This window comes from Apteryx rowi, unplaced genomic scaffold, assembly GCF_003343035.1.
Source record: "Apteryx rowi isolate R43461 unplaced genomic scaffold, aptRow1 scaffold_1341, whole genome shotgun sequence".
Taxonomy (NCBI): Eukaryota; Metazoa; Chordata; class Aves; order Apterygiformes; family Apterygidae; genus Apteryx; species Apteryx rowi.
The window spans coordinates 42,406-67,547 of record NW_020447577.1 but is presented as its reverse complement, the minus strand read 5'-3'; the positions used below and the strand labels follow the sequence as shown (position 1 = coordinate 67,547).

General features: G+C 47.1%; 1 protein-coding gene and 5 non-coding genes across 6 annotated transcripts; 4 read left to right on the top strand and 2 right to left on the bottom strand.

Annotated features, from left to right (window-relative positions):
* Nucleotides 1-1,168: 1,168 nt before the first annotated feature.
* TRNAW-CCA lies at nt 1,169-1,240 on the bottom strand. The gene has a single exon. It is a non-coding gene; the product is annotated as a tRNA-Trp (tRNA).
* Nucleotides 1,241-2,127: 887 nt separating this feature from the next.
* On the top strand, nt 2,128-2,199 carry TRNAW-CCA. Its single transcript has one exon. It is a non-coding gene; the product is annotated as a tRNA-Trp (tRNA).
* Nucleotides 2,200-3,095: 896 nt separating this feature from the next.
* TRNAR-ACG lies at nt 3,096-3,168 on the top strand. The gene has a single exon. It is a non-coding gene; the product is annotated as a tRNA-Arg (tRNA).
* A 1,920-nt stretch (nt 3,169-5,088) lies between these two features.
* On the top strand, nt 5,089-5,161 carry TRNAR-ACG. Its single transcript has one exon. It is a non-coding gene; the product is annotated as a tRNA-Arg (tRNA).
* A 1,946-nt stretch (nt 5,162-7,107) lies between these two features.
* Nucleotides 7,108-7,179, bottom strand: TRNAW-CCA. Its single transcript has one exon. It is a non-coding gene; the product is annotated as a tRNA-Trp (tRNA).
* Nucleotides 7,180-24,550: 17,371 nt separating this feature from the next.
* Nucleotides 24,551-24,835, top strand: LOC112961573 (gallinacin-10-like). The gene is made up of 2 exons (XM_026056901.1): nt 24,551-24,608; nt 24,699-24,835. The coding sequence occupies exons 1-2, from the start codon at nt 24,551-24,553 to the stop codon at nt 24,833-24,835; spliced, it is 195 nt and encodes a 64-aa protein (XP_025912686.1).
* Nucleotides 24,836-25,142: the final 307 nt, after the last annotated feature.

Here is a 25,142-nt window from a genome sequence, read left to right as displayed (position 1 = left end):
GAATCGCAAGGTGAGTGGAAGACTTGCTAGACCACCAGGTTGGTGGTTAATGGCTGGAAGTCTGSTTGGCAACCTCAGTGTCTGATTTGGGGTTTTATATTGTTTAATGTCTTCACTAACAGTCTAGAGGATGAGACAGAATGAGGGACAAGGGAAGTCTACCAGCGCCACTAGGTTGACCAAGGCCAGTGGGGCAATGAATAACACGCCTGGATCAGGAGACTGCAGGTTGGACTCCTGCCTGGCTTGACATTTTTACCTTGGGGTGGTGGTGGTGGTGGTGGTCTGCTTTCTCCATAAAGGCCTTCCCTCTCCTGGCTCTTGTCCCACCTGTTGGGCCTTCTGCAGGGCAAAGGTGGGATGGCTTCTTGCCCTAMGGGAAAGAAAGAGTTCATCCAGCCCTTATGGCAGACCTGAGCCCTGCAAAAAGGGCAAAATGCCCAGCCACCATCAAGTAACACCACTGCTAATCTGGAAGCAGAATTAAGATCCTGTGGTGGATTCAATACATGGACTCAGGAGGGTTTGCGTCCTGAGACCCTTATTGTTTATTCTAACACATATTTATACTGAAAAGTTAGCTACTTCAGCCATTTCACATATACGCTTTGCTAAGCCAATCATTTTGCAGATTATGTCACAGGTAGCCAATCATTGCACCGATCACGCACGCAGTGATCATGCCTTGTACTTTGCTGTTTGCTTCTTTGTTGGAGAAAAGCTGTCTTGTTCTTAGCCTTGGTTCCCACTGGCTTCTGCTGGTTTATCTGTACTTTCTCAGGATGTATCATTCCCAGCTGCACCGGTGTCCTTGGGTATGTCTGTCTGAGGCTCCTGTTGAGACTCCTTCTTGTCCGAGCTGGTAACAGTTCCCCCATTCACCTTTTCCCATGGCTTGCTACTTGCAATTCCCCTCCAACTTAACCCTGTCATGACCCTCCACAAGATCCTTTCTTAATCTTCCACCATGTAGGCTAAACTAATCCAGATCTCTCAGGCTACCTRAGCATATCATGTGCTGCAGCCCCAAGCCATCTTCGAGGTCTTGTCTTGGTCTTGCTCTAGTTTCTCAATGTCTTGCAAAACCCTGCGTGTGACATAGACAAGCTCCACAATGGAAAACTGCACAACAGAAAAGCACAGGTAGCCCCCAGTCCTGCCCCAAGCCTGACCCCGGTGTGATTCGAACACACAACCTTCTGATCTGGAGTCAGACGCGCTGCCTTTGTGCCACGAGGTCAGAGCGGTGGGATGCAACGCCCAGGCACAGACCGCGGCCTGGGTGGTGAGGATGTGCTSTCCATGGGGACCACCCCAGGGGTGTSCYGGTGCTCCCCTAGCAGGGCAGTGGAGGGGGTGAGTGGGTGCCCAGGGAGAGGGTCMCCATGGCCYGGTGTGTSCAGGTGGAGGATGGATGGCCAAGGCAGGATGGGGTGGTGGCGCAGGGGGGCAACATGMTCKCAGGGGATGAGGCTGGAAGCTGAAGGCATCGCAGGCTGAGGCCTCCTTAGGGACTGTGGGAGGCTGATGCCTCAGGCCAGGCCACACAGAAGGGCTGAGGGCCCCATTCCTCAGCAGAGTCTGAGGTGGGTGCTGGGCACCCACTGGCAGTGCGTGACTTCTCTTGCCAAGGGTGTGCTGGGCAGGCACCCTGCTGGCCCCACAGGARACATGCTGCCCTGAGGTCTCTGATTCTCCCAGGGACATGGCTTGTTTGCTTGCTCCAGGCATTGCTAGTGTCTGCCACAGCGTCCTGAAGATGCTGGTGGGGGACTGCAGGACAGCCACAGGCGGAGGGAGGGTCGTGCTAAGCATGTGGGAACAGTGAGTGCCTGTATAGCTGCAGCCTTGCTACCCTGTGCAGTACATGTGACCCCTGCATGGGGCAAGATGGGATGGGATGGGATCAGCTGCCAGCCCAGGTCCCCTAGGATCATGTTGCCCCCTGTGCCACCATGCCATCCTGCCCTGGGTGGCCATCCTCCACCTGGATACCCCAGGCCTTGCCCACTATCTCTCTTGGCACCCACCCATCCCCTCTATCACCCTGATCAGGGTGCCCCATGGAGGGCATTTCCCCAACACCCTGGCCGTGGTCCTTGCCTGGGCGCTGCATCYCTCTGCCTCGACCTCGTGGCGCAAGGGCAGCGCATCTGACTCCAGATCAGAAGGCTGTGTGTTCAAATCACACCGGGGTCAGGACGGCCTCTTTCTATGCAACCCTGTTGCAGGGGCTTGACTCTCCAAGTGGCAGAGCTTTGTGATTGTCTTCTTTAAACTTCACATGGCTTCTTTATAGCCCATTTCTCGTGCCTCACAAGGCCAATCCGAATGTCAGCTCTGCCCTCCAGTGTATCAGCCCATGCTCCTTGTTCGATCTCATCCACAAACTTACCGAGTGTGCACCCCATCCTGGCATTCAGATTGTTAAAGAAGACATTTAAGAGTATTGTTACCAGTATCAATGCATACAAACTCCATTAATAACAAGCCACTAGCTGCATTTATGACTGGTGAGCACAACACCATGGGTCTGGTGGTTCAACTGGGTTTTCACCCACCTTCTTAGCCTCCCATTGGGTCAATACGTCTGCAGTCTGGCTACAAGGAGACGCTGAGACACCCTGTTTAAAACCTTGCTAAAGTCGAGATAAATATCCACTTCTTTCCCCCAAGGCAGGCAAGCAGTCAGGTAGGTATGATCTAGTACGATCTGCTCTTAGTAAATCCATTTCAGCTGTTCCCAATTACCTTTCTGTCCTTCATTTGTCTGTTTGGTTTAAGTGGTTCCTGACTTGATCATCCTCTACCATGGATAATTCCACGGTAAGGGAGGTCTCACATTAGAATAGGGTCCCAGAAAAGTTTTGGTGTTCCCATCCTTAAAGATATTCAAAGCTCGACTGGACAAGGCTGTGACAAAAGGTTCTAATGTCAAAGGTTCTTTTACTTTGAGCAGGGAGTTAGACCACATGGCTGCCAGGAATCTCATAAAATTTTTCTGTACTTCGACTAAATCATCTTCCACCATTCCCTGCTCCCTTCACACACCCCATCCAGTGAACAGAAGCCCCCCTGAAAGGGCAGATTGTTCAGGGCCAGTGGCGCAATGGATAACGCGCCTGACTACGGATCAGGAGACTGCAGGTTCGACTCCTGCCTGGCTCAGCCTTTTCCTGATCATGGCCTGGCCCTGCTGATGCTGACAGGGGACTGCTTTCTCCATGGTGGCCTGGCATTTCTCCCACCTCTCTGGACTTCCCTCAGAGCAAAAGCCCTGGGGCGACCTCTAGCCCTAAAGGAAAAGAAAGGTTCAGTCAGCAACTGCTGGGGCTGGGGAAGGACACCTGCACTTTAGCTCCTGGGAAACAGTCTGTTTCCTGGATGGTAGGACTGCCTTTCAGAGGGGCCTGGAGAGGCTGGAAGACAGGTGCCAAGTCCTGCCCCTGGGGCAAAATAATCCCATTCAGAAGCAAAGGCAAGGCACCCAGACCAAGCACCCTCAGCGCTTATCCTAACCCTTCTGATCTGGAGTCAGACATGCTGCCTTTTCACTGTGTGGTCAGGACTGAGGAGTACGGTGCCCAGGCACTGCAGAGTCTAAGCTTTTATGGCCAGTGGACACTTTCTGAGGAATGAGGATGGCTGTCAAGACACAAGATCCATTGGACAAAGTGGAGCAAGAGCATTTTTTCAGCTTGCTTGCTAAACCTGCAAGGAGGGCTTTAAGTAAGATTCATAGGAGGAGGAGGCCAAAGCCCCAAAAGAAATGGAGGAACATAAGGTGGAGATGATGTACCTGGGGGACAGCAGGATAGGGTGGCTTTTACAGTTTTCCTGAATGGGGCAGAAGTGCCTGGACATGACTGCAAGCAGCATCAGAAACAAGAAGGAGGAATCAGAAGTCCATGTGCAATGGACAAGTTACAAGCTTACTAGGTTCATTGAGATGCCTCGTAACTACACTGCTGCAATGGATGCATACAGGCTGTTAAGGAAGCACAAGATAGGAAGGTGAGGGCAAGGGGTTGCATTTGACGCAGAGTGTCTTAAATTTTCAAAGCTTTGCTCTAAGGCAAATGACAAGATCGCTGAGAGTTTCTGGGTCAAGATAAGAAGAGATGCTGACATGGTAAAACGTAGTAGGTGTCTCTCACAACCTGCCTGATCAAGAGGAGGAAGGAGATGAAGCCTTCTTCAGACAGAAGGAGGAAGCCTCACAGCTGCAGGCCTTGGAAATCACAGGAGATTTTAATTATCCTGTTGGTATCATGGTGGGGTTCAAGAAATGCAGGGGATTGCTGGAGAACACCAGCAGTGATTTCTTGATGCAGGTGCTAGATGACATGAATAGGAGAAGTACAGCACTGGGCCTGGTACTCACTGACAAGGAAGAACTGGTCAGGATGTGAGGGAAGCCTTGGGTACTTGAGACATGAGTTGGTGTGGCTGAAGATCCTGAGAGAAGTGAGGAAGGTGAGTAGCAAAATTATTACAATCTGTGATTTTAGGATTGCTGACATGTGGGCCAGGGCACTGCCTTTGCATTGCCCTGCATGTGGGTGGCCCAGGGAAGAAAGTGGCCCTGGAACCACACAGAAAAGGGATATTCCCATCCAGACAGTCAGGGAAGACCTTCCTTCTGCCCACAGCTTGCCTGCTGCCCTTCACCAGCATCTTGGAGGAAGGAAGAGCACAAAACAGACTGCCTTGGGCTCAGCCCACTCCACAGCTGCAGAGAGCCCTGGGGCTGCCCCAAACCCTGTGTTAGCCTGGAATGGCAGCCGGACTTCCCATGGGGCAGGCGAGACATCCTCCCAACCCACCAGTGTGGCCAAAGGGGCTGGGGGCCACCACCAGCCCTTGTTGCCTGTCCTCCTTCATGGGGGGGTACCAGCACGGGCACTGCTCCTGTTGGGTGCTGGGATCAACTGGACCAACGCTGCTCTCTTCCTGCTTTGGGGAGGGACAAGGCTGTCATGGATAGGGGTGGGAGCTGGCGATGAAATTTTCCTATTTCCCCTTCACTCCCAACATACCCAGCTGGTACAGAAAGTATGATGGGGGCACCAGGCTGGCCAGTGGCTGGGGCCAGTGGCGCAATGGATAACGCGCCTGACTACGGATCAGAAGACTGCAGGTTCGACTCCTGCCTGGCTCGACCTTTTCCTGTCCACAATCTGGACGTGGTGGATGTGGGACCTGCTTTGTCTGGTGGCTTGCCCTCACCCGGCTTTCCTCCCACTTTCCAGGAACACCACCTGGCCTCCTGGGATCTCTACCTGGTACCCACAGGCTTCTCTAGGTGACATATGATAAGTTCACTGTCTCCCCTGCAGCATCCCTGGTGCCCATGAGGATGTGCACCAACTGAGAGTAGTCTGGGAGCTAGATGAGTCCTGGCAGTCTCTCCCCAACATCACAGGTCTGGGCCTGACAAGCTGCGATCCCAGTGACACAGAGCACCAGTTGGCAGATGGCGCCTCTGTCCCCTGCAAAAAGGAGTCTTCAGCCGTTGCCAGCCACCATCTTATCCCAATGCACAGGGTCAGGCATGTGTGGCAGGCCCAGCTGGCCCAGGGTCCTCCCTGCTGGATCATGATCCTCCTAGTCTGTGCCCATGCTGGATCCCTTCCCCCTAAGTGTATCATTGAGGGCCCACTATACTCTGTGCCCAATGCCCAATCTTTTGTGAGCTGTGAATTACACCAAATGGGGAAGAGAGCAGTTGAGACACTGGCAGACAGGGCTGCTACTCAGACGGACCTGGACAGGGTGAAGAAACACTGGCAGGAGTCTTCAGCAAAGGCAAATGCAACATCTTGCCTCTGGGATGGGATAATCCCATGCAGCAATACAGCCTGGAGGTGACTGTCAAGAAAACAGGGGAACTGGGGGAACAACAATGTAGACTAGGGAACAAGCACTTGAGCTGGAGTCAGCAGTGTGTCCTTGCACCCATGAAGGTGAACTGCATGCTGGGCCGTATGGGTAAGAAGATAGGCAGCAGCTCAAGAGAAGTGAGAATCCATGATACACCCAGCACTTCTGAGATTGTCACTGGATTATGGTGCCCAGGATTGGGCTTCCCAGTACAAGAAACACATTGACAACCTGGAGTAAATCTAGCTTTCTCTTTGTCCCTATTTTTCAGCACCTTTTTGAGATTTTCCCCTTATTAATGTTTTCTAAAGCCCTCCTTAGTAGTTTAGCAATTCTGGTGGTAGAGATGCTTTTGCCCCCATCTGTCTGATGGATCTTGTCAGCTTTGAAGCCATCATAATTCCTCAAGGAAGGTTGCATGGTCATAAAAGCCAGAGGTCTAGTGTGACTGTGTGCTGCATCCCTCAGCTCTCACATCATGGCACAGGGCAACGCTTTTGACTCCAGATCAGAAGGTTGAGGCCTAAATCACATTGGGGTCAGGTGTCAGGTAGCGCTGGGGGCAGGTGTGATGTCTGTGCTTTTCCATGGGGCTCATCTACATTATATGCAGGGCTTTGCAAGGCAGTAGGAAACTGTAGCAAGCCAAATGCAGTGCCTCAAAGATAGTTTGGGGCTGGAGCACATGATAAGCTTAGACGGTCTTCAGGAGTATTTGTTTCATAATCTTCATGTGGGCACTGAGGAGAGGCTGACTGGACTATAACCCCACAGATCCTCCTTCCTGCCCTTCTTGAGGCTGGGTCTGACTCTAGCCTTTCTCCCATCATCAGGAACCTCCTCCTACTGCCATGATATTTCCCCAAAACACTGTCATTGATCCACACCAGAAATCTCCTGGATTGACTGTGTCACACCATGTTACCCTTCCAGGCAAGTATTGCTATGGGAGAATCCAAGTCCCGGTCCCCCATGAGTTACAGAGCCTGCAGTTGTGAAGCTTCTCCCAGTCCCATAAGAGAGACTTCATTTCCTTCATCTTCTTGACAGGGCAGTCTGCAGCAGACACCCTCCACAACAAGCCCTCTGTTGGCTTCCTCTCTGATTATGACCCCTCAGCTCTCAATGGGCACAGCACTGTCTTTGAGGTAACTGGCTGCAGACACAGCCTTGCTCTGCAGGAAAGCAGGGCAATACAAAGGACAGCTCGTGTTGAGTCAAGCCTGACCCCGGCGTGATTTGAACACACAACCTTCTGATCTGGAGTCAGACGCGCTGCCCTTGCGCCACGAGGTCAGGGTGGAAGGATGTAGCACCCAGGCCTGGACTGTGGCATGGGTGGTGGGGATGTGTTGTCCATGGGGACCACCCCAGAGGTGTCTGGGGGTGCCCTTGTAGCAGGGCCATGGGAGGTGACGAGGATGGGGGCACCCCATGAAGAGGGGGTGGCCAAGTTCTGGCTGCAGAGCAGTGTCCAGGCTGCAGGATGAATGTGCAGGGAGGGATGGGGCTGAGGTGCAGAGAGACAGCAAGGGCTCAGGGTATGTGGGCGAAGATGAACCCAGAGCGGACTCTGACCACCCCTGGGGAGCATGGTGTCCTGGGTCAGGCCATGCAAGAGGTGTGAGTGTCCCCATCTGCCACACGGTCTGAGGTGGGCACTGGACATCTGCCAGGTGAGTGGAACCTCTCCCAGGATGCGCTGCACAGCCACCCCACCTGCCCCTCAGGGGACACACCATGCTCAGGACCCTGTTTCCTCTGGGACAGACACCACACAACCATGCTGTGTAGTGCTAGTGTGCGCCATGGCCCCAGTGGGAGAAGAAGAGGGATGGCCTCCCTCGATGGCCTGGAAATTGCATTTCTCACCCCTGGCCCTTGCAGTCTTGCTCTATTTCAGAGTAGCAATACGTTATGGGATCTGCTTCTACTAAGGCACTTATACCCAGAAGGAACAAAGCTGTGGGGAAGGGGAAAGCAGTCATGGGCAAGGGCAGGAGCTTAAAGGTAAATCTGTGCTACCCTTTGCTTCCAGTCCATCTTGACAAGCAGATGCCTGCTGGGGGTGCCAGACTGGCTGGGTGTTGAGGCCAGCAGTGCAAGAGCCAACATGCCTGACCATGGATCGGGAGGATGCAGGCTCAGTTCCTGCGTGGCTCAGCCCGTTTCTGCCCACAGCAATGGTGGTGGTGGCATCTGCTTTCTGCATGGCCACTGGCCTGCCCTTTTTGTGCTGGGGCACAGACAAGAGCCCCCTCTTCAGCCAAGTCAGCCTTCTGCCATTGCCCCTCGACTAAGTCCAGCTCAGCTCTCCTCAAGTCCTGGCTTGTCATTCTGCTACTCATCTTCCCCACTCCTCTCAGGATTTGCAGCTCAACCCTGAAAATGCTCCCTGCAGCCAAAGCCTTCACATCCCCAGCTGGTACACAGGTCTTTGCCGGAAGGTTGGGAGAAACCAGGGCACCATCACTGTGCTGTCCACAACAGCCAGGCTGGGATGAGAAAAAGGTTGAGCCAGGCAGGAGTCAAACCTGCAGTCTCCTGATCCATATTCAGGTGTGTTGTCCATTGTGCCACTGGCCCCAGCCCCTGGCCAGCCTGGTGGCCCTGGGGGACTTTCAGTGGGCTGCCAGGGAGGGTTGGCAGTGAAGGTGGGGGAAGATGATCTCTCCTCCTTGTCCCTTCTGCCTAAATCCACCACATCCACTGTCCCTCACCGCACTGTGGCATCAGAGGGACACCTTCCCTGCTCTGCAGCTGCGATTCCTGGCCAACACAGGGTTGGGGCCAGGACAGGACTTCTAGAGCTGTGGTGTCCAGGTGTGGGACAGGCTGATCTAATCACATGATCTATGCCACAATGTCCCTGTCATTGCAGATGGACTTCTGATTCCTTCTGTTTCCGACACTGTTTGCAGTTGTGCCCAGACACTTCTCCCCCAGTTAGGAGAAGTATAAAAACCCCCACCCCCTTCCTGGTGTCCCCCAGGTACTTCCTCCCTGCCCTCTGTTACTCCACTTCTTTTGGGGCTTTGGCCTCCCTCCTCCAGTGAACCTTATTTAAAGTCCTCCTCACAGGCTTAGTAAGACACCTGGCAAAGATGATCCCACTTCTTTGTTAGATGAATTCAAAATCCTCTTTCCTCAAACAGCATCCCTTGGCCATAAAAACTAAAGCCCTGGGGTCATGCTTAGGCAGCATGCTGCCCCTCTGTCTCTGACCCTATGGCGCAATGGCAGCACCTCTGACTCCAGATCTGAAGGTTGTGTGCCTGGATCACATCCAGCTCAGGATTTCCTTATCCTGCAGGATAGTGCTGTGGGCTGGGAGTCCCAAGGTCAGCCTGTTTTGCCCTCTCACTATATACCCCACATTGCTGCTGGAGAGCAGCAGGTGAGCCATAGCAGAGAAGCCTTTCCTTGCTGGGCTGGTGGCAGAAAGACTGTATCTGGATAGTTTCAGCCTTCCCCCTGCCCAGGCCCACAAGGGAGGCTGAAGAGTTCCCCTGACATAGGGCCATGGTAGACGTTAGCAGCACTGGCCTGTGGTGCCCGGACATCCCAGCTGCCCAGGCCTTGATGGCATGCCCAGGCAATGCTTCTCTTGGCTCTGATCCTGTGGTGCAAGGGCAAATGCAACTAACTCCAGATCAGGGCTTCTACATCCCTACAAAGGGAGATGGAAAAAACATCAGGTGAGGGCAGGGCACTGTCGTCAAGCCAAGCAGGAGTCCAATGTGCAGTCTCCTAGGATGTTGTATGGCACGTTATCTATTGCACTACTGGCCCTTGCCAGCCTGGCACCCCATGGCAACCTGTTTCCTTGTTACAACTTTTATTTTTCTGCCTATCATCTTATCATTGTGCACTTTGAGAAGTCTGGCTCTGTTTCTTCTATATGCTCATATTAGGTGGTACTAGGCATTTAGCAGAAAGTAGAGGTCCATAATTCTGCATCCTACACACAAAGGAGGACATTGACCCAAAAGCTATCAGAATGATACAAGTGTGGAATGGGTATAATACAGCAATCTTGAGCTCACACCCCCAGTGAGTGGGCTAAGAAGCTCAAGTTGACACCAAAATGCTTTTTAGCCAATGAGGAAGATCACCTAAGGAAATCTGGTAGATGGGATGTCTTAAAAAGGTCATCTCTGTGGATTCATGCTGGTGGGATTACAAATGGGCTTGGCAATGCTCCAAGCCTGAAAGTGCAAAGGACTTAAGCTGCCGTGCAGAGACTGCCCTGTCTGACCACCCAGCCATGGAAGACACTCTATCTGCCCATGGGTTGCTTGTCACCATCCACAAGTGTCTTGGGGGATAGAGACAGAGGGGAAAATAGATAATCCTTGGGCTCAGCTCATCCCATGACTGGGGACCACAGCTTCAGAGAGCCCCAGGGCTGCCCCAAGCTCTGCTCTGGTTGGGAATCACATCTGGGTCTCCTGCAACACACCAGTGCAGCAGTGAGGTATCTTGTCCAATCCATCAGTGTGGCCAAAGGGCTGGGGCCACTGCCAGTCCTTGTTGACTGGCTGCCTTCGGGGGGAGCACCCAGCACAGCCATTGCTCCTTGCCAGGCACTGGGTCCAACAGGACAAACTGTTTGCATGTTCAAAAGCACTTGTCAGCAAGGAGATGCATCCTGTAACAATTACAGTCTGGTTCTATGCTGCTAATCAAAAGCGTGTCATGTCTATTCTTTGGACTTGTGGTCAAAGAAATTGAAACCGTCTTCCCATGTTGGCTATATGCAGTTTACCTTTTTTAGCTCTAAAACAACGTTTCTATGTCCAGCCAGTCTGTTGGGAATTGCCCCTTTGCTGTGCTGACTTCTAAACTCTTCCTAGTAATTGCTTGGGTCAGTGTCAGCTGGCCTAAGCCAAAATTGTGTCAGGGACAGCAGCTGATCAGCACAAATCATGAAGATATAGTGATCAGGAATTTTTCCTTGCACTGTCTAATCTGTCAGTGTGGATTTAGACATGGTGAATCCCAAGAAGACAGAAGAATCTGATGAACTAAGGACTCAAGATCTGTTACGATGTTTTCACTGTTCCTAGCCCTGTGCCTGAAAACTAAGTGTGAGCCCTTCAGCAACTCCAATTCTCATTTATCTGACAAACCTAGGCATGAGGGCCCCTATCCCATGTCCCAGAACCACTGGCTTGTCACTGATGGGTTGAGCGAGCAGAGGATTTCCATCGTGGGCTGCCCTCCAGATGTCGCTACCTCACCATAGTTTTATGTCCTCGGCTCTGCCAAGAACAAACAAGCAACGGAAGTGCCCAAAGGAGGATGGAGGGGAGGTGGGGGGACACGGCTCCTTACTGTGCATCGGGTGCATGCAGGTGTGTCATGTGGAGACCGATGCAGCTGGAGTCTGTATGTGCCAAACCCTATGAGTGTGTTCACACAGCCCTGATCTCTGCTGAACCACTGGGAAGATTTATGCCACCATTCTGTCACTGCAATTTGATTTTTTTGCCCCTTTGACTTCTCTGAATGGAAAGAAACTTGGGTACTTCCTTCTGCAGACTTTTCACCGGTGAACAGTACAACGCAGTGCAGGTGGCTGGATGCTTTTCTGGGAGTGCTAGTGCACCAGGACCAAACTTCAAATCAGGATGTGTTCAAGTGTTTATTTTTCTCCCATAAGAGGCACTGGAGAAGACTTCACGTCTGAGAGTAGAAGAAATCCAGGGAGTAATTAATAATCCCCAAGGAGTTCCTCTTTCTGTCTCAAATGCACATTTTTGGCACTGATGCTGGTGTGTTTGGTTGTTTATTAAATACTCTCTTGACGGACTAGTACCTGGTAAGAAGTATTATTTCACAGGAGTCAGTAGGAACAGTTTTTACATTTCATAAAAATGCTGAGATTTACAGATTATTGTCACTCTGCAATGAGCTGAATTTAAGACTTGTCAAAATTTATTTTTAAAAACAGGAGTGAGGATTTTCAAATGGGCAGTCAAATGCCACAAACCAATTCTGTTTTATTGCAAAAGTTTTGTTTTAATTTTAAATTTTAAAAGTTTATTTGGATGTGAATTTAAGGTGGCAGCAAATTATGGTTTGAGGGGGCTTTTCTCTTTCCTCCCTCTCTTTACATACAGTTAATAAGCATTGAACTGGGGTATAACTCAGGGGCCCAGAAGGGCAAAGATCACACCTTGTGTTTGTACTTGTTCACTGCCTATCATGATGGAGTCCCAGAACATACCCAGCACTACTAGGGCAGCTAATAGGGAAAAAAATAATTATTGTTGCTTTTGAGAGAATAGAACTGCAACAAGATGCCTGTGACACTAACCCCCCCCCTTGTTTTTCATGAAATTATTTATGAAATTATTTTAATTCAAATCAATAGAAGCCAGAAAAAATGCTTCCAGTTTCATTATCAGAGAGGTCCCTTCCCATATTCCTATGTCTTAATTTTCTGTTTAGACTGTGAAGGTCAGACAAACAGTAGGATAATATTCGAAAAAAACCTCCTGTGTTTTCTGCAGAGGGATTTTTTCTGATCAGGGGATTCTGTGGGAAATATTTGTTGGGATTTGCCAGAATTGAGGACTTTAGAAGAAACCATTTTTGTAAAGGTTTTTGCAGCAGAAAATCACTTGTAGGAGAGACAAATGATCTCAAACATCAGTTTATCTTATGCCTGAGAATGGAAAAGGAACTCAGACAGAATATAAAAAAGAAGAAAAACTGTAAGTGCTATTGGGTAGAGTGAATGCAGATATGAGATTTTACTATACTTAAGATATCACCTTACAATATAATAAGATAGGCAGAGCAGTGTTTGGCTGTTTCTCACTCCCATCTACAAAACTAGCCAAACGTTTCCCTGAAGAACTGGCAGTGACACTCTCTGAGTAGAAACAGTTAATAAAAAGAACACTTTAAGGCTCAAATTTACAGAAATAGGTCTGAATCGATTATTACTCACAGACACATATTTTATTTCAGTGATTCTGATAACTCTTGCAGATTTTTAAACAAAACATCCTGGAGAGTCATATCTTTATTTTGTCTCTTATGAAGAAATGCATCCATAAATATGGGCTTTCACTCAAAACGTGCTGGGTTGAGATATGTTTGGAAGTGTAAAAATACAGCAACAAGGCTGTGTTTGTAATTCCACGCAGCACATGGACCTATTACTCTGCAGGTTTATTTCCAGTGGTGCTGGACTTTTTATTCTGCACTTGATGAAACCATGGCTGGAATTACCGTCTCCCATCATGCATGCAATGTACTCTTTATATAGCAGCAGTTGTAGATAAAAAACACACAAGTGAATAGCTTTTTATTTTTAATTCCCCCTTTAAATTAAAAAAAAAGGAAACAAATTAATCTGCTTCTAGAGTGAACTGAGCTTTCTAACGCTTATGGGAGGATTTTCAGAGAAAAACCCAGTGACAATTAAGTTGGTGCAAATTAACCTTTGCTAAGAGAAGGCCAAAGAAAGTTCAGATGGCCCTTTTTTTTTGGTAAGATGCCATAGCCCCATCACCAATTTGCTCTGACCTTCAACCAGTTATGATACAGTGAACTTGCATAAGCAAAGCCTGTATCAAGTCTGTAGTTCAGTACTGTCAGGGGAGTTCAGGGCATGGTTTATCTGCTCATGTACAGGTGCCTCCTGCAGGGGCAGCTGAATCACGAACACACACTTAAATTTGCATATCGTAATTGCAGACTGAATCCTGTCCCAATTTAACATTTTTAAGCACTTTCAGTCTTCAATGCCTGTATTATCTAAGGACATGATTCAGAGACCCACATACATCTGAAATACCCTGAGTTACCCTGCCTGGTCTCCAGTGACCATCTCAGAAGACTGCAGGTTTTCTGAAGTTCTGTGTCATGGGCACCAGGTCCACATGGATGTCCAAGGTATCCATCGACTGTATCAAACCCAGATCTGACCACAGTGAGACCTGAGACATGCCCCTGGCAGATAGACAAACACCTACGTTTAGGTGTCTTAGTCACAAATGAAGACTGCCCTTCCTGTCATAAAATGGAAAAGGATTAGACTTACCTTGCAAAAGCATCGACTTATCTCGTAATAGATGTCACAAATGAAATAATATCCTTATTCTCCTTCTCGTCAATGGAGAGATGAAACATTTATGAGCTACAGTTTATCTCCTTCTAATACACATCTAAAAGAAGCCAGTGCCTGAATGTACCTACTTGTCTCCTGATAGAAAACCAAACTTAGGATGACCAGCTCCTGAGCAGAGAGTTATTAGACTTAGTTAACTTGCTGTGATGAACCTTGATCATGGATCTCACCCAGGTGTAAAGAAAGATAGTATAGTAGTCAGATACTTCATTATCACCTTTAACTATGTGCTAAGATGGAGAACAGAAGACAAAGAAAGCAAACAATAGACCCAAATTTGAGCAAGAACAAAGACACCCAAGAGAAATTTCAAAGCCAAGTCTCCCAGCCCTGTAAATCCCCAGACACATGCACATATATCTTTACTCCCCGTTAAAGACCCTCTTATGAACCCAAAACTCTCTAGCCCTTTTGCTTTCTCTTTCCAGTCGCACATTGTAGTTAAGGTGTCTCAATGTCTTTGCATGGAAAACTAGAAGAGGTAAATGATGAAGTTTTATTCCCTAGAGAAGGCTTCATCACTTCTCAGCCACAGCAGTCATCTCAGGCCATGAGCTGCACTAGTCTATGCTGTGTCCTGAAACCCTTGCTGTGCTAGGTGTCAAAAGTAAGCAGTACATGGAAAGTCTTTCTCAATCACTGAAAGAAATAGCCTATTTTGGAGAAGGGAATGGCTGACAGGTATCTTCTGGCACTGCTTAAGATTTGCTTTTGACTGAATTTGCCTTGTTCAGTAAATACATAGCTGGGTACCACTCACTGCCGAGCTGTGTCTCTTACATGGGCAACAAGAAGGGTACTTGTGTCTCCTGCCAGTGACAGCTGCTCTATATGAAGCCCTGTAAAGTGTAACTCTAAGGAGGAGTTCTTGGAGACAATTTGCAGGATGCAATTTGCATGCTGCTGCAGGCTCTCATCCCTATCTGTACTTGCATATAGGTCTCATGCCTGCCCTAGTGCAGAGCAGGACTGAGGTGCTGGTAACCACCAAGGGTCCACCTGCACCAAGGATGACTGCCAGTCACCTGTGGAGTGTACCAGTCCAATGCAGGGACCAATTTTTGTGAATGTCTTCAGCAATGACCTGGAAAAAAAAAGCAAGGAGTGAAATCTGAAGGTTTGTGATCTTTTTTTCAGGTTTTTTAAAGCTGTGTGGGTTGCAAGAAACCTCATAAAACGGAGTGAGTGGGCAAATAATAGAGGATAGAAGCGGTTCAGTGCAATGCATCTAGGAAAAATAATCCAGGCTGTGACACAGAACTAGAAGACAGTTAGAACTCAGGAAAGACATCCTGGAGTCACTGTGGACAGTGCTCTGAAATTGTCAGCTCAGTGAGTCACCAGCGCCTGGAAAAACCAACACAGTGCTGGGCACCATCAGGAAGGGGGAAGGCAAGATGGGGTGTCATCTTGCTGCTGGAAAAAGTCCTGCTGGGCCCACATCTTGGGTATGGCGTATAGTCCTGGGTTCTGCATGTCATGAAGGACATGCTGGAGCTGGAGAAGGTCCAGAGAAGGACAACTGAAATGACAAAGGCGACGGAGCAGCTGCCTTATGGAGAGAGAATAAAGAGTCCGGGACTTGTCATTTTGGAAAGGAGAAGACTGGTGGTGGTGGTGGTGGTGGGGATAGGACTAAGGTTTGCAAAATCATGAAGGGAGGGGATATGGTGAACATGGAACTGATGTTGACCAAATCCCATAGTACAGGAACTGGTGGCACTTGAGGAAACTAGAAGGAGCTCAGTTTAAAACAGATTTAAAAAATCCCTTTTTTTATACTGCAGACAGCAAATTTCTGGACTTTGCTGCCATGGGAGGCTGTGGAGGCAGACAGTGTCAGCAAAGTCAAAAAGGACTAGACATATTCATAGACAGCAGGTCCACAAATGAGTAATAAAAGGATAGGCAGAGGTGTTCATTCTAGTGTACTTATTCCCGCAGCGGTGGGTGCTGGAGGAGTATGAGATGACTGGTTGACAGAAAGTGTCCAGGTTTGCATGGTGTCCCTGAACAACATATTGGATTCTTGCTGCCAGAGACCACGTCCTGGGCCAGACGGGCTGAGAGGACATTTCTGATGGTCTTGTGTTATAACAAGAGGTCAAGATTGCCACATCAGAGAGATGCTGGGGCTTTTGTCTTTCCCAATGCATTTTTTTTGCTGTTATAAAGGAGTCAATATTTATCTTTCTCTGCAGAGAGAGGAGACAGACTTTCAGATATGACACTGACTGATACCTTTAAAAGCAGACCATAAACCAGGTGTGACACGAGATGGATTATCATCCAGGAATCCAGAAGAGATAAATATTTCATTGGAATGATTTCAGGGCAAAACAACAATAAAAAGAGCTGAAAGTAATTCCTTATCTCTACCTCCCATTTGTTGCAGTCCCCAAATCTGAACACACATACCTGCACACGCACACACACACAAGGTTCCACCTTTCTCTTAAATAGTTTTTCTAAGAGCCGTCTAACTTCTTTATCCCATTGTTCCAATCAAATCTTCAAATCTCTTGCAACATCGGGTTCAAGACCTGCATTCATAACGAGATGTTTTTATCTCTCTTTTCTATTTTTCACTTGCTTTTCCAGGTGCAGATCTCAGATATAATCCTGAATGAAGGCCAGGTTGTCTCCTCAGAAGCTGAATGAATGTCAGAACTAAATGTAGTAAGAAGACCTAGAAGAAACACAGGTGCTGAAATAGAAACAGACACTGACACTGGTGGTAAGATGCAATCAAGAATAAATTTTTAAAACGGATAAATATTTAAAAGTAAGGGATACAAGTCAGAGCTCATCAGTTTGCAGATAACTGTTCTTCCAATCCAATACTGTTCCCTGCTTTATTATTACTCTTTTTTCATTTTAAAAGCCCCAAAAGTGTGCCAGATACCTCATATGCCTTATTTTTACTGTGAAGAACTTGTGAATTTCTCCCAAGAGAGCAAGGGCCATGACTGGGCTGGTGTGTAAGACCCTGCCCAGCACATCATTCCCCCTCGCCCAGGGCTGGTGCAAGGTCACACACTGGAACAATACTAGGGTGGCCCTTTGCTTGCAGCATCTCAGATGCGCAGGTAGCCAGAGGCTGCAGATGTGGCTCACCATGCCGTCCCTGACAGGCGCTGCCCTGACCAAACCCCTGTGCAATCTTAGACAAGTCATGTCGTAAGAAACTTGAGAAAAGTTGTGCAGGGTCATTCTGAAAGTTGCTCTAGTCCAGGAACCTGTCTCTTACAGTGACAAACCTATAGTTGCATTTTCCTTGATACACTCTCTTAGCTTCCTCTGACTGACACTTGCTTCCAGAAATGAGATTTTTTGCATGTTTACCAGCCTTCCCAGAGTATTTTCCTGTGGATTTGTCCAATCATTCTTGAACATACACGTTGCAAGAGAGAGAATTGTGAGTTATTTTTCTCACTGATCAGGAGGAGATGAAAGGACACACAGATGATATGTCGGTATTCTTCCACAGCTGCCAGACAAACTCAGACACTACTCTTATTGCTGGCCCAAATCATGTAAATTCGCAGTAAGCAGCAATTAGTTACACAATTACCAAGGGAGGCAAGTTCAGCTAAAAATGGACCACGTGCAATGCCCTGACAAGACTCAGCAGAAGTCTGGCTTCTCTCCCCTCACCTGCTTCCTTCTTTCTGTGCCTCTATTTGCCTTTTCATCTGGTGACTTCCCACTAAGTCAGTGCCTGTGAAGGTGCCAAGGGGGGAGGTACCAAGTGTAACAGAGACTACTGAATTTCAGTGCAAAAGAAACCATGATTAACAAGACATGGAAGATTTGTCTATAAAAAACTTCACTGTTTCAGCCTACAATACATTTATTTATACATTTCCATCAGGAAATTAACAGGCAAAATCCACTGCTTGTCCATTCCCCCACCAGGGTGAGGTCCCTGCTTTATATAGCTGGAAAAAAGGCAGGGGAAGGGCAGTGCAGGTGCATCAATCCTGGTTAACTTTGATTCCCCAACCTGATAGACCTGTCAACTGGGACAGACCTTCACTGATTTGTACCAGTGGAGGATGAGAAACTGCTTCTCAGACATTTGTGCATGGAAACGCTGCTGAATCTCCTTTCCGTTGTACAAATGACTCCCCAGGATTTTGACACTTATGTAAGAGTAGGAGCTATGTGCCAAAGTGGTTTTGTCCCATAGCTTCCTTCCTTCCTTCCAACAAAAGAAAGGTTAGGTCCTGCAGCTTTGTTTTACCGTGCTGTAAAATGGTGATCTACAGACCATGCTGCAGTCAAGAGGAATGTGCACAGAGGATCCAAAAGGGCAGCACTGATTCTGCTCTTCGAAGCAGCTTTATGGTTCTGAAATTGCTGCACTCAAAAATGCTGTTGCAAATATATCATTGCATAAGACCTACATCCTTTATACTTTCCTTTATACTTCGGAGGGTGAGAGAGTGGGCCCAGCTGTTCCAGCTGCTCTATGAGCAGCCTCTGTCACATCCAGCTGCATAGTCAAGACAACTCTCCATCTTTTTCCTTCCTCCAGCAATGCACTCTGTTGGACTGGCTCTCCTACTGCCCACCATTAAATAGCATCAGTGCATGTTAGGGTATTATTTGCTTACCAAAGTTTCCCTGTACGTTTTCTGTCCTTCTGCCTCAACCCAGTGGAGGGGTTAGATGGAAAAGAGATGCCGGATTATAAGGTCAGGTATGTACATATTCACAATCAGCTTCAGGTTATCTGAGTAGGCAGCCCAGAGGATTCTGCTTCGCAAGTCCTGCCTGAAAAGCAGCAATCCATGGGGCTTGCCTGTGAAGAGGTAATGTATTTTTGCTGTGAAGAGTTATGTTTTTTTTTTCTTTTTTCCATTTTTTGTAAATCTTTACCAAGGCCAAACTTTTACATGTGCTCTTTGTACCAACGCCCACAAAACTAGATGCAATGACCCTTTGAAGGGCTGAGGATGAGGGTGAAAGCTGGGTGAAACTGTGTATTATACCCCCTGCAAAAGCGTGGGTGTGAAAATTGTGCTCTTGTGAAATGCAGCCCTGACTGGTGCTAGCAAAACTTGGCCTTTCTGAAGGTCATTTGCTGGCAGTGTCTGGGCTCATTACCCAGGAGGAATCCCGTCCTACGAGGCAGGGGTTAGATGCAACCATCAAAAGCATCGTTTCTTGGCAGCGTCATGCAAGGAGGAGCAGGTGCTATTAGCCGTGGGTGGCTCTGCGGAGACCTTTATGCAGAAGGCTAGAAGTGACCCTCCATGGCAGCAGGGCTGAGTCACTGCAAACGGCCTTGAGAGTTTTGTCAACTTCAGCGGACAAAAATCAGATTGGCTTATGTCCTATCAGCATGTCTGTTAACAAGGGAGTTCAAAAATCATCAGCTCAGTGGCTTACCTTTCCATTTGAGTGACTCTTTCCGGCTGGCCTTTACAGATGTTGCTGTAGCAATCCCATTCCCAGCTAAAATTAGGCCAGATTTCATCCCCCAGCATGGCCAGGTCCATGGGAGAAAGCAGGAGCAGGGATAGGGAGAAAAGGAGAGACCAGAGAGGTGTGGAAGCACTATTGGTGGATGGGGTGATGAAATAAGGAGGCAGAGAGCAGATTGACACGATGATCCCAGAGGCTGATGATAGATGCTTATCTATCCCTACCACAAGGAGATAATTAGTGGAATACCTCCTTGGGAATTATATACAACAAAAGTAATCCTGGGTGGATTAGCCAGACTGGCTGACCCTTACTGTCTCTGCCCTCTAAGAGGTAGCATGGTCCTATATAGAGGCCTTTCAACCCACAAAGGGGACAGTTCCTGCAAGAAATTAAACTGAAATTAGCTGCGGTCCCAGAAAATCCCCCAGAGTCATCACTCTTTATTTGTCACCTGACCACAGCCATCACTAAGTGCTTGTCACTGTACTTGCATGGCAAGTAGAGGTTTAGTTTTGGTGATGAAGACACAAGAAAAGATCTCTTGGCCCCCAACCAGGCACTGCCTCTCTTCTCTTCCAGTCCCCAGTGGACACAGCCCATCATGTGGCAGAGGGCAAATATTGCATGTGCTTCAGGTCTTGTGCACATTATGCAATCCACTGATTAGTTCACTGGAAATCAATTGTGTAATTTATTACATAATTGCAAGGCCCGGGCTTTACCTGTGGTACTGACCTAAGGAAACATAATCTGCTTCCCGGAAGGCTAGAAATGCCTCTGCATCAGGATCGGTACCAAACTCCATCATTTAGTAATCACCCAGAGCCTGTTCAGTAGAGACACTCTGCTGCTAAGGATCCTCTCTGTGTGATCAGCATCTCAGCAGAATTTCAGCCACAGGAACCCTTACAGCACTACTTTAGTTTCCTAGTATAAAAGCCTTCATTTCTACTTCAGAACCAAGACAGTGGTCAATTTAAGGAGTGAAAGCAGGAAACTATGGGAAGCCATGCCGATTTTCAGTGTTGTCATGCACAAGTCTGCTCAGCGTTGACTCACTGTACAGATTGCAACATCAGGACGCATGCGACTGAGATCAAAGAAACCAAGGGTAGACAAACTGCAAATAGGTGATTATTGATTAGGTTCCCAAACCTCAGCACTTCACTGTCCCTGAACCTTATAYAGAGAGTGGCTCTCCAGCCTCCTTTTCTGCCCCTCTTCTGATATTGTTTGCAAAGTCTTGAAAACTTCAGATATAAAGCACAACTGAAGAACAAAGACTTATCATAATTAATTAATGTATTTTATTTGTGACTAATGGAAGATGAAGCACTGTAAACATAATTCACTCTGCATGTATTGCAAGGATTTGTACTACTATTACTCACCAGTTCTCATTCAGGAGAACACTGAAGCGTGTGCTAACTTTAACTTGGTTTCAATGGGATGTAAGCATGTGCTTTGCTGGCTAATCGTGTGCCTATGTGCTTTTAAATACATACTCATAGTTAGAATGGCAGAATCAAGTCTTACCAGTGCCCAAATACATGTACACCTTATAGACAACAGTTCCCAGAAGCATAATAGTTCTTATACTATTAAATACCTGCATCTTGATGATTTATTAGTCGTTAACTGTTAAGTTGTGTTTAAGAGAACTTCTTTGAGAAAAAGTAGACCTGAAAAGCAATCAGCACCATGTATATGATTCTCATTATGAACTGCGTTTAGCTAGAGGTAGCTAGTCAACCAAGAAGAGTAGAAGAAAAGAAGAAGAAAAGAAAAATGTTTACCTTGAGGAAGACTGTAAAATTTACTCAGTCACTCTGTGTGCTTGATTATTGAGAGAAGATGATGTTTCCAAGGGCTGGCCACTCAGCATTTTAGATTTTGCTTGTAATTTACCTTTGGAAAGCTGTGATTCTAGGGCAAAATTTAGCAAAATTGGATTAAAAACATCAAAACATAAATATCTCTTTATCCATCATAGGTTAACACAACTTCCTATTATTAACCAGAGGGAAATAAAAGGAGTACCATTCTGAGACACTGCTCCCCTCATGATCATGCAGAGATCTCTTTCTGCTGATGTACCAAGTCCTTCTTTTGCACTTAGCCACTGAGGCACAAGTAGGAGAGCTTCTACTATGATTGGTTGGCATCCCTTCATGATCACAAAGACAGAATTAAAAGTCATTTGAGTGTCATGTGTTTATTCCCTCTCTCTCATTTACTATCAGTTGTTGCATGGAGTTCTTTGTCTTGTTTGTACTGCAGTATTCTTACATAAGAATTTAAGTAAAGCCCCCCAAAAGCTGTTTTTGAGAGAGCCTGATTTCTCTAGGGTAGGTACCTACATCCGCTTGTGTTCCCAGATCATGTCTGGAAGTTAACACTCACCAGAGATCTCTGCAGGAGAGCCTCATTCCTGGTCCTGGCTGCCGTGGGGCATAGCTTGATGCACACACCATCATGTTCCAGCCTCAGGTCACCGCTGCGCTGCCCACACGGCTCTGCTCTTCAGGCACTTCATACAGGTTTGGCCCGATTTTAAGCAACTGGTTTGCACCTGTCTTTGTTTTTTGCTGGGAGCCAGAGTCATGGAATTTTCCTATTGCTCTGAAAGAAATTTTCRGGCTACCCGTGCTAGTGGGCTAGTGGGTTGCTCACTTTGCAAGAGTGCTACTCTCTTTCTGAAAGAAATAAGGCTGTCTGGCAAGAACCATGAAGGAGACAACAATTTACAACACTGAGATTTAAGCCATTTGATGCTGGTAAGAGATTTATTCTGTTCCATAGATGGGGAACAGCATACAGCCCTGAAAGTGAGTGGAGCTGGTTCAAATATTGCACATGGTGGAAGAGAGTAGTCATTACCTTCCCCACTGTCACATTCTGTTTTTCTTTGTGGAAAACTTGACTCCTCCCTAGTATAAACTGCATCAGGGAGCACTTAAAAAGCATGTTTCTGTCTGCAAAATGTCACTACATCTTCAGCCTGTCTACATGAAGGATAGATGGGGGAAAACTCATTTTTCTTTGGATTTTCCTCCATAAAACAAAAGGGTTTCATTTCCTGGTTTCTTCATGTTCATATTCTCAGTCAGGTGTCTGTCTCTCAGCCATTGTCACAGGATGTCACTCAGCCATGACAACTTACTGAAAGAGAAAAGACATGAGTGATGAATCAGCTCAGACTGCAGACCCTCTCTCCATTAGAAAGGGGAAAAGTTGGAGAGTTGGTGACAAAAAGAGAATACTTTCTAAGGCAATGGGACGAAAAAGGAGATTTTGGAGAGTTTGCTGGTTTCTGGTAATTAGAGCTGATGGTTGGAAGATGGAAAAAAATATTTATCATAGTGTTATTCCCTGTGTGAGCACTTATGTGACTCACCTTGCTGCTACTTTCTTTTAGCTGCTTAAGCTTGCCTGTTGCTATGTAGATTAAACATAAACATCAGTAATGTCTTTGTCCTATTAATAATTCTCAGAACAAAAATACCATTAACTTCCAGTTAAATCTGGTAAATGAGGTAATAAGGAAGCAAACTGCTGAACCTGAATGCCAGAGGTAGGAACTACAGGAATGGCTGGGTTTTGACAGGGGTTAACTTATTGGTTATGTGTGATGGTATCTGGACAAAAAGAAGATTCCTATGGGTACAAGAGCTATTGCAGTGGTTTGACATCTGCAAGCCCAGGACTTCATTAAGAAAAAAACTTTCAGTGTTTCATCCTCTTACTAGTGTTTCTCAAACAATTTACAGCCACTGTGAAGATGCTCTGAAGTGAAGCCCAAGAAGACCTTGCACTTTTAAGCATTCTGTCTGCCCAACTATTTCACTCAACCTCAGTATTATTAAAACAGATGACAGGCCTGCACCTCTGATACTGCAAATGCAGCTCTGCCAAAGCCTTGCAAAACACTTGCAGTTGGGGAGAGTGGGAAGAGTTGGASTAAGAGGAGTGATATTCACAACAACAGTCCTTAGACGTGGGCAGCTCCCCTGCAAGGGAGTTTAGAAAGACTCCTCCAAGACTGAGTTCATTGCAGCTGGAGTTAAGTCTTTTCTCTGAATCACCTTCTGGAAGCCTGTCTGTTTTCACTGGGACATCATAAATACTACCCACCCTGGGGTTAAAGTTAGCTACTTAAAACTTGTCCAGGAATTCAGAACCCCTATTTCCCTTTGAAACTGGAAATCACATTCCCTTCACTGTAAGAAGAGCAATCACACCTGTAATACCTATGCAACTTAACAGACTCTTAAGGAATCAGCCCATTCTCCCATCATTTCAGGGAAATAAGAGGGGAAACAAAAGGGAAAGTCATAGATACACTGAAGTCAATGAGACCTTTGGATATTACCTCAGTTCCTAATCCAAGGGCAGCTTTTATCCCTCTGCAGGCTTAGTAGGATCCCCAGTTAAATCCAAGCAAAGCACTCAAGGTGGGACATAAGCGAGAAATAAAAGAGAGAGAGATTTTTGTGTCAGCCCTTGTGTCAGCAGGGGCTGAAGATGCCCTGAAACCTCTTTAAAAAGTGACAGAGAAAAATTTCATCAAGACTCAAATGTTTCCCAATGCTTTTCTCTGCCTTTGATGTTATATCCCCAGTGACAGGAGCAGGGAGATGGAGACAAAATGTTACATAACTCCTCAGTGAACGAAGGATCCAACGGAGTAGATGCCGATAGTTCCCGACTTCCAAGCCCTCTCCCTGACCCATCCTCTTGTCTGTGTTGGATATAGGCTTGCAAAAGCCATGAGAACTCATGCAACTCAGTGAGACTTGGCTGATGGTCAGATTACACAAATGGCTAACCAGGTGGAAATTCACTCTTAGGAACTTTCATTGCACATTTCATTGCCGCCTGAGGTATGTGGGATAACCAGTCTATTTTTCAAAAGGTTGGTTGCAGTTACTGATTGACAGAGCACTCGGACATCAAAATTTCATAATCCTGCAAGCCCTATAAATACCAGGTGCATTTCCCAGTCTCTTCCTCAAAAAAGCTTCATCCTCCATTGGTCTTTGAGTCTTTTTGCAGGGACACATAGTCCACAGCTGACTGAGAGCCATGAGGATCCTCTACCTGCTCTTTGCTGTTCTCTTCCTTCTCTTCCAGGCTACTCCAGGTGAGATGCAACACACCTGACTTGTTGCATATTTATTCTTAATCATTTTAGACTGAAAACTGAGGTTTTAACATGCTCTTCTTCCCACAGGTTATGCAGATCTGGCTTTTGCTGACACCGCAGAGTGCAGGAGCCAGGGAAATTTCTGCCGTGCTGGGTCATGCCCACCCACATTCTCTGCCTCGGGATCATGCCATGGGGGGCTGCTGAAATGCTGTTCAAAGTAAGTGTCACAGAATGAAGGGCATGAGGGCATTTTCATTCTGCCATTTTACCTACTTTGGCTCCTATTTCTTTGATTAGGAAGCACAACTCCGCGGGGCTTGCAGGGTGGCTATTTATCAGAAAGGCCACATGGAGGATGAATGTGTACGATAGATGTGTGTTTGAGGAGACAATTCATTTTTCCTGATAGCAGGATTTTTTCTTTCCTTGAGGACTGGAATATGCTTTTGGGGAATTCACTTTAGCTTAAGATAAAAAGTACTCATCATGCTTTTAATTCTCACAGTAATTTTGTCCTGTTGTTTGCCA